The sequence below is a fragment of the Centrocercus urophasianus genome, unplaced genomic scaffold (assembly GCF_019232065.1).
Source record: "Centrocercus urophasianus isolate 14NV4802_14NV808 unplaced genomic scaffold, USGS_Curo_1.0 seq_11, whole genome shotgun sequence".
NCBI classification, from domain to species: Eukaryota; Metazoa; Chordata; class Aves; order Galliformes; family Phasianidae; genus Centrocercus; species Centrocercus urophasianus.
The window spans coordinates 20,321,145-20,334,245 of record NW_024884253.1 but is presented as its reverse complement, the minus strand read 5'-3'; the positions used below and the strand labels follow the sequence as shown (position 1 = coordinate 20,334,245).

At 38.3% G+C, this 13,101-nt stretch overlaps 1 protein-coding gene across 1 annotated transcript in view; it reads right to left on the bottom strand.

The window, feature by feature from the left end:
- Positions 1-13,101, bottom strand: part of STK3 (serine/threonine kinase 3) — a 134,303-nt gene that overhangs the window by 61,963 nt on the left and 59,239 nt on the right. The window contains exons 7-8 of the mRNA XM_042835661.1: positions 8,880-9,017; positions 5,842-5,967 (exon numbers count right to left, since the gene is read on the bottom strand). Of these exons, the coding sequence (XP_042691595.1) occupies positions 5,842-5,967; positions 8,880-9,017 (264 nt within the window). The remainder of the gene's footprint in view (positions 1-5,841; positions 5,968-8,879; positions 9,018-13,101) is intronic.

The window sequence follows — 13,101 nt, the reverse complement described above, 5'->3', positions numbered from 1 at the left end:
CTCACACCTTTTTTCCTGACAGCTCCCAGCACACGTAACAGTGAGTAATTAGCATGACCGCTCCAGCTTTACATAGGAAATTCTTGGGGTTTTAGAGCAATAAATTCAAGCCCCAGACAGGTTAACTCAAACCATTCTTTTTCAACAGTATATGAACTCAAATCACTGCCCATGAGAGACCTTTAACATTGATGGACTGTCTGCTTACCATTAACACCAATACTTGCTCTTGCTGCTAGGTGTTACTAAATACACACTTCTCAGGCCCGAGACTGCTTTCACTTCTATGATTAGAGCTTCAGAGCAACATCACTGAGACCAATCCACTTTTAAGGTACCATTCTGCAGAATTTGTATGCTGTGTACCTGTTACATTCTGACCGAACAGTGACTCCAATTCCATATACAATCTGGAAATCAAGCATTATTTCAAATTGAAGATTTCAGGGTTTTGTTTCATTGTTTGGTTTAGTTTGTTTGTTTTCCTTAAACAAACACAAAAGTGCTAATGCTTTCATTTTATCCTTCAGTTTGTTCTGCTTTGCTCTAAGAACCTCTGGGTCCATTCACCAATCTCTGCCTAGGACAATTTACAAACTGAAATCTGCACTGCACAGAATTTCACTTAATTCTGGCCTCAGTCACACCTATGTGTTGCTCCAGTCTTCTAGGATCAATGCACTGCACTGTGAACACGTGAATAGCATGCAGTCAAGACACACAGTACAGAAAACTTCTCAAATTATATAAATTGCAAATAGTTCATCCTGCTCTGCATGTTTTGAGCTTTTAGCTGACTAGAAATTTGAGCAATTGCAAGTGAAAAAGATGTTGGTGTAATCTCTCAACCAATGTGGAATATCTTACAGTGTAGTACTGCACTGAAAGCCAGTGGCAAGATATAAAAAACCACTGTCACAACTGAATTATTATTGAAATCATCTTTTAACTCATCAGATCCAGCCCTGCCTTGAAAGTCTTCAGGGATGGGGCATCTACCACCTCTCTGAGCAAGTTGGTCCATTGCCTCACCACCCTCAATGCAAAAGACTTTTTCCTAATATCTAACCTAGATCTACCGTCTTTGAGCTTAAAACCATTTCCCCCTTGCTCTATCACAACATAAAATCATAGAATCATTGAGGTTGGAAAAGAGCTCCAGGATCATTCAGTTCAACCACCTACCTACCACCAGTATTTCCCACTAACCCCCCGCCTTTCCCTCAGTACAGCATTTAAATGGTTCTTGAGCACCTCCAGGGACAGTGACCCCACCACCTCTCTGGGCAGCCTCTAGCCAGTGCCTGAAGGCTCTTTCAGAGAAGTTTTTCCTAACATCCAACCTGAAATAGAGCCTGCTAAAAGAGTCTTCCCCTTTCCTTCCTGTAGCTCCCCTTTAGATATTGAAAGGCTGCTATCAGGTCAACTTGGAGTCTTCTCTAGGCTGAACAGCCTCAGCGGTCTCAGCCTGTCCTCACAGAAGAAACATTCCATCTCTTGGATATTTTTGTGGCCCTCCTCTGAACATGCTCCAACAGGTCTATGTCTTCCCTGTATTATCCGCAGGTCACTGCACAATATGGATTTCAGACAAACTATACTTTTCAACACTTTTCATCACTTCACTCTCAGTATTCTCCATTTCATTCACTTACAACTCCACTTTTCTGTATTGAAGGGAAGCATTTCCCAACTTTTTTTTTCACTTCTGGCTTGCCAAGATGAAGAGAAATACATTTAGTGATAGCAAAGATCACACCTAATATCAAATATATAAATAATTTTAACAAAAATAAAATTACATCCCAATCGTAACTTTATAGTTATTTTTGAGAAATAGAAAAGCATATGAAAGCAGGAAAATAAAAATGTACATAACTCAAAGGCATAAAAGAATATAAACCAAAATCTTTTTTAAAAATTTAACATATAAAAACAAATGTCCTATTTTACTTAACCTTTTGGTAAAAGTAAACTTTTTTAAATGAACTATGTATGAACTATGAACTATTCAATGTAAATCTTACTATAAAATTGCTTTAACATCCTTTTGTTAATTACACAGTACTTTTCGCAATAGCAAATAGCTACTGGTAGGCATGGTAGCTTTGATCTATCTGCCAAAGATAGTGGTGAAAAATGCACAGAACCTCTCCACAATAACTAAACCCTATGAATAGTGAAATTTATTTATCCATGGTTAAGAAGAAGAAGAAAAAAATTACCACAGAGACCTGTGCCATAGGCCGCTCTGTGGGCAGTAACAGTTACTACTTTCTTTTTGTTTGCCCCACCTACAATTGCATCTTCTTGTTACAGCTGGTGCTTCTCTACAACTGGAACCTCCCCATCCAAGCTGGAAGAGAAGACCTACTCCTTCCCCTATTAGATTTTGCAAGAATGACACAAACTGACCTTAAAGAAGTATCCATTTTCCCTGCCACATGCAATGCTGGCCTTTGCTGGGCAACTACACATTTAAACTCACAATGACAGTACCATGGTAATACAAACACATCCCCTGAATTCAGGCAGCTTCAATAGCGCACATAGGGCAGCAGCAAATGCAAGACAGCCTGATTTGCCTTAGTTCACAATGGATCTGACTACAGACTATTGGTATCCTGGACTTGACCACTCCAATGTGTTTCTTTACAATAAAGTCGCACATTTCGTTTCTCCACTGCCTTCCTTTTCTGATCTAAACTCATTAAGACCCTTTTGTGCTCTTCTCCCATACTGTCCTGAGAAGCCAAGTTAATCTCAGATTGCTTTTTTCCATTCTTTACTCATTAAGTGCAGTAACAAGTTAGAGCGGGTCACTCTTCACAGGTCCCCTACTATTAGTGGCAGGGCAAGTGGAAGAAAAAAAAATGAAAAAGGAGCAAAGCATGCTAGTGCCAGAGCTTTCCAAGCTGATTAATCAGTCTCTCTCCCGATGCCTGCCTGCTATCCATCCCACTCTTCTGCCTTAGACTTAAAACCAGTTTAAGACCACAGAATGGCCAGGGTTGGAAGGGATCTCAAGGACCATGAATCTCCAACCCCCTGCCACATGCAGGACCACCAACCTGCCCATTTAATACTAGACCAGGCTGCCCAGGGCCCAATCCAATCCGGCCTTGAACACCTCGAGGGATGGGACATCCACAACCTCTCTGGGCAGCCTGTTCCTTACCCCTCTCATAGTAAAGAACTTCCCCCTGACACCCAATCTATATCTTCTTCAACTTAAAACCACTGCATGATATTCATGCATGAGTGTATGACTACTGTCACTACTGCTCTCACATTCATGAGGAACAATCGTACTTCAGATACTTTCAGATTTGAACATCTCTCTTGTATAGTAACAAGTAGATTTTTGCTATCTTTTTAACTCTTATCCTACCATTTGGTTGAAGTACAGAAGTAAATTGTAAAACTAATATCTAGTGCAACAGTAACACAAGTAACAGACTGCTGCTTCAGTCCTGTACTTGAGGTTCCCTTATGCATTAAATAGGGAAGAAAAAAAACAATTATGCAATCTTAAATTCTGACATTTATACCCATGCAAGAAGCATGAAGAGTTGCTAAATGCTTCTTCCACTGAAGAGAACCAAACTTGGGCTGTATCTTCCACACAGTATGGGAGAACTGGCTGTACACCTCATGGTGAGCTGGTAGGGATTGTCTCATCCCCTGATTCCCCATCTGAACCTCAGCCTACATAATCAGAAGCCATACCTAATTTTAGGCTAATGGAAAAAGCATCAACAATGCCCAAATGTTTGAGTTCTACAATCTGTAAGGCAACAGTAGGGCGAAAAGCTGCTAGTAAATATATTAAGTTTTAACATCTGTAATATCAGATCAGCCTCTTCAGATGCCAACTATTCTATATATTAAGTAATGAACATCAACTCTGCACGTAAAGTCACACATCACATAGGTAGCATTTCTTAATGTAAAACAATAATCCACAAATCCACAACCTTCCACATCTGAGGAAGGTTAAGGAAATTCAGAGGAGGAATTTCTGGTTAAGGAAATACTATCCAGCGTAAAGCAACTTTATAAATAAAGACAAGCTATCAATATTCTTAGAACATACCCCTAAAGCAGAAAAAAGAAAGACCACAATGTATGCCATCATCCAAAACACAGAATTTGCTTGGTAAGTATTCCTACTTAGAGATTATCACCTAATGCTCCATAATACACAAAGCTTATAGGATTTGGGATAGGGCAGCCTGCCCTGTTGTCTTTTGTTGGCTGAGATCCTTAAGACTTCCACCGGTATTCCATCTTTTCTGTATATTATTTCTGAAGAAACCTGGCTCTCATTGTACATGTGTCAATATGCTCTTTTGAAGAACACTGTGCTGCACTGCACATTACTGCCCTAATAAATACAGGTTATTCTAAAATTAATGTCTCCTATATATTCCAATGGAGACTACAAATGGTATATAGAGCACAATAACACTATTTATAGAGCAAATCTCAGCTACAAAAACTATTTTTCAATGCAGTCACCATCATTAGCTATGCATTTTGGCCAGTAATTAACAAGAGCCCGCATGATACGCTCATAAATATCTGCACGGCCATACAGAACGTGGCTTGTATTTCATGCTGATGTCACCACTGCTGAAATGCACTACCCAGTGCCTCACTGCGCTCACATCCACTGTTTGGGTTCCATAAACATTCAGCAAATATTGATGAACATCAGTGGGTGCCATTTTTTCCACATGGAGGAATTCAGTTACACTCCGTAGGTTCACACACACCTCCATGTCAGATACCAGTTTGTCAGACTGCCCCTGTGCTGCCATCTGTCACACAGCAACAAAATGCAATGGAATATTGGTAGGAAGGTTCAACTTCTACTGCCCTGATGGTAACACCCACCAACAATGTTGCAGGCTAGCATAATAAAATATGTTACTTTTGGGCATTACTTTTGGAACAGCCCTTGTAAATAAATATCTAAGCTGCGAGAAGTCAAAACTCAGGTATGAGGGCCATGGCAACATAACGAGCGTTTATCTTTGCTTGCCTAACAGATATCCCATGCCCAATTTGCACTGAACTGGCCTTCCACCATTGAACCTTGAGTCCAACTCTGCTTTGCCCTGCCTTTTACACAGTGCTCTCATACAGCTTCCATGTCCCTGGGTGAAATCTGAAGCCACAGCAAACACAACAGCTAATGTCATTGGCCAACGCTAAATAGGAGGCATTACCTCCTTCAGAAGAACCTTTCTTCAGAACAGCCCTCATAAATCAATTAGAGTAATAATGCTAGGAACAGTGACTTATTTCTACCATTGCCAAATAATTATAATACAATTTCTCATATGATCTATTTCCCACCCTAAATGTGTGTTAATATCATAAATGAGGGAATTAAAAGCTGTCATCATTTCTACTTCATATATGCACAACTGAACACCAATTGTGCTGCATAAGTAACTACTTTGTGTATAACTCTGCTAAAAAAGCTAAGCAATCCGAACTTGTGAAAATTTTAGTACTTTTCTAGAAGCCCATGTGTGAAAATGAGACCCCAACAATATTCACCTTTTTTTAATGCTACTCAAAACAGCTGAACTTTACACGGTTTCTTTACCCACCTCCTGAAACTTACTACAGCACTGCGTGAAACAGTACTGAAAGCTGGCTCATACAGCATTACTCATTATGAATAAGGGACAAACAACTTGAACCTCACAGGCTAAAGAAGTGGTAGGAAAAGAAAAGTATTTGAAGAAGTGAGGATGGGAAGCTGTGAAAAAGAACAGTAACTAATCTACAAAATATGAATAGTTCTAGGGAAAAAAAAATACAGACCGAATTTTCCTCCTCTTCTTCTAGTTCTCTCTGCTGCTCCTCGTGTCTCTTTGCTTTTATCTCCATAGCTTCAGTGATAAGGTCCCTTAAAATTGAAACTGGCTTGGCATTCTTAATAAACGTATGCTAGGGAAAAAAAAAAATATTCAATGACAATTACAATAGATATGGTTCAGATATAACTGCAAGCATTATTCAATACCGACGACTTCAGTGATAAATGGTACTTCACATCACACAGTAGTTCAAATCTAAAACATGGTAATTTTCAAAAATTTTTTTTCAAAAATTCTCAATCTTCATAACTAAGATTTCACTTCTATTTACCCACTCTATGCTGGTACGGCCCTATAATATAAGGACATGAAAATATTAGCATCCAAACAAGGGCTACGAAAATGGGGAAGGATTTAGAAGGCGAGATGTACGAGGAGCACTGAGGCCGCTGTGTTTGTGCAGCCCGGAGCAGAGGAGCTGAGGGGAGGCCCGATGGCGGCTGCAGCTCCTCACAGGGAGCGGAGGGGCAGCGCTGAGCTCTGCTCCGTGTGACAGCGACAGGGCCCGAGGGAACGGCATGGAGCTGCGTCAGGGGAGGGGCGGGTGGCAGTCAGGGACAGGGGCTGCAGCGGAGGGCGGCGGGCACGGAACGGGCTGCACGGGGCAGTGGGCACGGCCCCAAGCTGACAGAGTTCACAGAGGGTCTGGACAGCACTCTTGGACATGGGGTTGGAATTTTGGGTGATCCTGTGTGGAGCCAGAAGTTGGACTCTGGATTCGTCAGGGGACATTTCCAGCTTATTCTACATGACTATGATTTTTATTAGAAAAAAATAAACAAACGAAACAAAACATAAAGCAGCAAGGCTTGGGAAATGTAACTACAAAACAAGTGCTTTATAGTTAGGGACATAATTGTCCCAAGGAAATGTGCATTAAGTAGTAAATAAATAGAGTGGTGATTGTCTGACATAGAAAAACAAACTTTTTCAGATATTCAGTTACAGTATTTAATTAATCTTAACAAGCTGACAGCATAAATTAGTGGCTATAAGTGGAGCAAGTATGGCTGTTGCTTACTTCAACAGAGCTGTACTTGAATATGCCATAAAACATTTCTCCATCTAGGAGGGTGAAATGTGGAACAAGCGAAAAAAAGAAAATACATTACTTTTAGCAGGAAGAATAATTTTGATTCAAAGCCATTTAAAGCATTAGCTCCTCCTTGAAGACAACCTGCAGATGATACCATTTACATTCCTTTTACTCTCTAATAACCCCCTACTGTTATAAAAATTCTTGTCTTGCATTATCGTATGAAAGTACAACTGAGTAAAAAATGTAGCTCTCAGCACTTCAGAAACATTATTACTGATTAAAACACTGTTCCATGAAGAACAAAATTGATAAATCCTCCTGTTCTCCTTTGCCTATTACCTATCCTGTCCCTTGATATATGAATCCAATTACCCTTCTTTCCCCTCCGTAACTGTTCCTCACAAGTGGTATTTTCATTCCCACTTGCACTCCTCCAGCGTACCTATGGCACCTCCTGCTCCACTACACATGTTCCAACTGGCAAAAAGGCAACAGATACAACTAAAGGATGCAGTAGTTGGTCTTCTGGCCAGTACACATAGGGAACATGTAACACTGAAGGTTTTTTGTTACTTGTATGCATTAATACGAGTCTCTTTTAACCAGATGCAGTTATTAGTTAGCATACAAATTTCTGATCTTGAAGGTCTCAAGTAATGATACAGTCATCAAATTAAAACCCTGAATTTCAACTTTTACTTCCCTTCTATTTTACTTTCCATGATAAGTAAAATAATTCATACCATTCAATATTAATTTTATAATTTATTATTGAATACTATTTTGAAAGTTATTCTTTTGTTTTTTTGTAAATTTACAACGAGCATGCTCCTACTTTAAGACAGAATAAAGGTATCACAATTCTCTTAGAGCTAGAATTTCAGAAGATCAGATTCTTATGTAGATTGACGAAATGAAAATTAAGAACAATATTTACCAATATTTACCAGTAGCAGTGAAAAGAATACAAGAATACCAAATTATCTAGAAGCTTACTTAATTTTTTGCTTCTTGTTAGCAAAGAATGCTTATTTCTGGGAAATTTTAGATTCCATTTCAATCATCAAGGAACCTACTACAGATATTCTTTTTTTTTTTTTTTTTCTTTCAACTGCCTTTCTTCTAGAACATAAAGGTGAACATGATTTCCTTTGGTTATTTGAAGGTTGACTATGACAGTATTGAAGTGGATAACAAAACTAAAGGAGGAAACAAAACTAAAGGAGCATACTTTCTTCACATTTTCCCTTTTTACTGTGCAACAAAACATGTAGTCCTCGTAAAATTTTGTTGGTTTCACAATACTACACCCTCCTTGACAGATCAGTTCCTCCTGTTTGTTTTTTGTAGTTCTTCGAAATTTCTCTGCTTTATTTGTATCTAAAGTACCAAAATATTAAATGGTTCTTAGTACCAAATGTTAAATTTCCAAGCAACATACAGGTTAGTTCACTGAGTGACCTAAAGCGTGGTGCATCGGTTCACACTGCCAACCGTGGTTGTAATTTAGAAGTGCTCAGTTGGGGCAAAAGCCCAAGAACAGCGTCTTTATCCTGTCCATTCATATCAGATCCTTCTAGGACACAGAACAACCTGTCTTGTTTAATTTGGCATGACCAAAAGGGCAGATTAAGTATACTCCACGGGTGGTCCCTACCGAAGGGTTCCTTTATATAACACTGGCCTAAACAGCTACTGAAGGCCTCTAATTACCAAATAAGAACCCATTTTTAATACTAAGAACCAGCTCTAACCTTCAAAAGAGGAAATAATTGTTTAGAAATAACAAAGAAGAAACAAAACAGTGCTGGAAATACAGATGGTGATAGAGGAAAGAGCTCAAAATGGAAAAGAAATAAGGCAAGAGATGTGCTCTTAAATTTTCACAACCATTCTGGTTTGAGACTGGGTGAGAAAGCCATTTCCTCTGAAACTTGACTGACCTGCAGCAGCTGTGTTGCTGTAGCTCTTTGTTCAGGATTTTTCACTAAGCACTTCTTCACAAAATCTGTGAATTCATCAGACCAGAGCTCCGGCTTCCGAAAGGTTGGAGGGGGATTTGTAGGAATCATAAAAATAGCCTAGATAAAAAGCAAGAACAACAGAAAGTTCAAACAAAACACATCATCACAGCACTGAATTCAAGGAAATAAATTGCTTTATCCACCTTTCTTATCAAGTTAGGAATCCGGAAGACAAATTTTAAATAGGGTAGGATTTCCACTCAGACTGAGATTCAGGAAGTAAATCCATCTGCTACTAATGTAGCTACTTCCCATCAGATTTTCTCTGTTTCAACTGTATCCCATTGAGCACATCACTCTCTACATTATCTATTACTGTTCATCAGTCTCAGGATATAATTTTTTCTTTCAGAAATTCTTGGTAATGGTACTGCTTCTTCAAACAGACCCAGAAAAGGCTCTATGAGAAGCTAAGTTCACCTTTTCATCTCCTAGCTGCATTTAGTCTTATAGCAGAGCTGCTCAGGAGAGTCGGTGAGTCTATTACTTGCTGCTGCATGCTTTATTCAGCTGTATTTTTGAAACTTGCTTTTCTTATTTTTTTTTTAAACAAATGATAAAAAAGCTAAAAGCTAAAAGATGACAAAACCAATCAAGTATCTTGCCTATTAGTAAAAAGAATTCACTTAAAATTAGAAAGGAAACATTTTACCTATATGTAAAAAAAATTCCAGACTGTTGAGAACTATAAAGAGTTTCTTCCACTATGAAAAAGATTCACACTACACTCAAAAAAAGTCCTACTTGAGGCTCTGTAAATTGTGCTATTTCTTCTACGCTTTTTACCAGACTTTCTAATTACAGATTTAAGAGGTAAGAAGCAAAGAAAGAAAGAAAGAAAAAAAAAAAAAAAAAAAAGAGAGAGAAGATAAGCAGTGTGATTCTGAGAGACCACTGCAAAATAACTGCTAATTTTGAACTTCCACACATAATACCAAATGTATACAGCTTCACTTCTGAAGCAACAAACTATTCACACTACCCAGATCTAGTGACAGAAAATATATTTCTCCTGCTTCCACCCCCCCCCTCCAAAACTAGTTTAATTACAACCTCTGAACTGAAGTGAACATTATGTAAGCTTGCAATCCTTCATTTGTTTCTCTCTACAAGCACAGACAGATTTACGTGCTCAGAAAAGGGGGAAGAAGGTGAAACATGCACGCCATGCATGTTACTTAGCACAGTTGTGGTACTGGAAGCTTCAGACTGTGACTGAAGAACAGAGCAAAAGGGAGAAAAAACTTGCAAAGATTTTACCCATAACTTCTTGAGAAGCTCGACTGCCCTTCAAAGCCTGTTTAACTTGTACAAAATCCTCATTCTAAATTCCTTCCCATACGCTGAAGAAAAGCAAAAAACATTGCTGAATAATATAAGAACTATTTACTGCATTTTTAAAGAAAAAATATTTTAGTATCAGATACTTCATTTCAAATCTAATATTTACAGAGCTTATTTTACTATATAATGCTGTCTAATTCAAAAACTAGAGGATCTGCTTTTTTTTTTTTTTTTAATAAACTAAGATGTATGTTATAACAGCTTTATTTTTCTAACTAATTTTTAATAATCAAACTAACATTGCCAAACTAACGTACGATCTCAGATTGGAAAAGTAGTGCTCTATTACCTTGTAATTGTCCTTAATTACTTACTTGTGATATAAAATTGTCAGTACAGGTGAAGTGCTTCTGGTAAAGGAGTGGCTAACAAATTCAGCTGCTCCTGTCCTTGAAAGTAATGACCTATTTGAACTCTGAACTGATTTTAATCTTATCTTTAGCTACTCTTAACAGCTAGCTCTGCAGTAGCTATTGAAAGCACACAGCTATCACAGAAAACCAGTGACTTCTGTTTACATGGTATCAAAACATATACCTCCTATTTGACAATGAGCATTGACCTATGTCTCAGCATATAAGCAAAGCTTAGCTCCGGAATTCTACTGAGCTGCAAAGTTCTGGAAAAATTATTTCCTTCTGCAAACTGTTCTGATCAACTACACAGCAGTGAAAATCATAGCAAAGAACTGACATCTTTATCATTTACAAAGGACAGCAAGAAGAAAGATAGAAAACATGAATCATTCTTTTATAGCAGGCAATAAAAATCACAAAAGAAGATATTCAAGAGCTAGAGTCAAGATCCTAAGAACACATTTACACTTTGTAAATTTGTCAGAAGTGTCAATTTCAGAAACACATACATCTATTTAATGCATACACTACAGGTTTTTTTAAAATCTTGGTATGTGACATGAGCTGCGATTATCTGAAAATAAAAATATGGATTACATTGCCATTTTTTTAATGCAAGGACTCATTTGGAAACTAATTCCTTCTTTCCAAATGTGTAGTCCAACTTGTTAATTATGCCACACACTTCCTAGTGTGAACCTTTCTTTTCCATCTGGAGCAGGCTGTCCAGAGAAGCTGTGGAGTATTCTCCTCTGGAGATATCCAAAACCCACCTGGATACCTTCCTGTGCAACTTCCTGTAGAGAAACTGCTTAGCAGGGGAGTTGGACTGGATGATCTCCAGAAATTCCTTCCAGCTCCTACAATTCTGTGATTCTGAGATCTCTCATCACTCCCTTTCCTTACTTAGCCTGAAATGCTGGAGGTTACATTCAAATCCACCTTGCCCCTTCACTTCCTAATTTTGGCTTGCATGCTTCCATGCAAAATGTTAAGCTCCCTTTCACCTTCAAAGGAAGTCCATGATTTAATTTCCAGCTTCTCCTGTTTCCTTCCAAGAAACTTGAAAAACAACCACTAGAGAATTATAAACTTAGTTCCAGATCACCAGGAATAAAACCAAAATTCTTATCTAACAGGAATTTATTCATCATTTTTTCTTCCATTTATTACCAAATATATCTTTTCTATCTCAACAGAACTCAGTCATTTTAAAATAAATCTAAGGTATTTCAATTACTGTCTTTCATGGCTGCCAAGATAGGATGTTACTTACATTCTTCTTTCATCTTATCCTGTGTTTCCCACACCTACTAATGTTGATGGTTTGGGTTTGATTCTTTTGTTTTGTTTTTCTGTTTGTTTATTAAAGAAAAAAAAGAAACACACCACAAACACAGTATCAGCAAGCACTTAATATATGCTACTATCCACCTAACTGGATGGGCTAAGCTGGCAGTGCCAATCACAGGATACATTCAGGGGAATTTTCTTCCACAGACAAGGCTCTGACTCATTAAAAAAGAGACAGTATTAATTCTTCTCTTTCCCACCTTCAACATCACCTTCCACACTTCCCTGTGTATCTGAGACAGACTGGTACATCTTACTCAAGCAACACATCACACAACCAGCTGAGACATTAGATTGAATGACTCCCAATCTTCCATTTTAAACATTTAATCATCCTTTTATTCATAAATAAATGCCTAAGCTGTGAGATGTCAAAACTCAGGCCTGAGTGACCATGACAACTTAATGAGTGTTTATCTTTGCCTGCCTAACAGACAAACCATGCCCAATTTGTCCTAAACAGGCCTTTCCACCTCTGAGCCTTGAGTCCAACTCTGCTTTGCCTCGCCTTTCACACAGCATTCTTAGACAACTTCCACAGCCCGGGGTGAAATCAGAAGCTACAGCAAACGTGCTATCTACACAAATAAAGAATGGGGAGTGGCACTGAAGGTGTTGTAGTAGCAAAAAAAACCCCACAAATATAAAACACTATATAATCTAACAATTTCTACCATAACTGTTGACCAATCTACTCTGAAAGGATGTATCAGCACAGTAAGCGGCTGCTGTAGTCAAGCTCAGTGTTGAACAGAGGACCAAGTCTCAAACTAGAGCAAAACAGCAATTCAGCATAGAATTTGCTTTTTATGATTCTTAAAGGGAACAAAATTTTGGGCCCTATAATGAAGTCCAGGCTGCAATCATTTCTTCCATGAAGAATCTCTCATGGACAATTTTTATTGGTGTGAAAATGCTATTAGATGAATTAGGAAATGCCAAAAGAAAAATGATATCCTCATATACTGCATTTGGAATTTCCTAATCAGAAAATCCTTGAGGCTCATTCCCTCCTGTCAGTCAGGGTAATACCACAGCCCAAGAACACATTAAGTAATCAACAGGAACTCAGTTGAGGTTCTACTCTT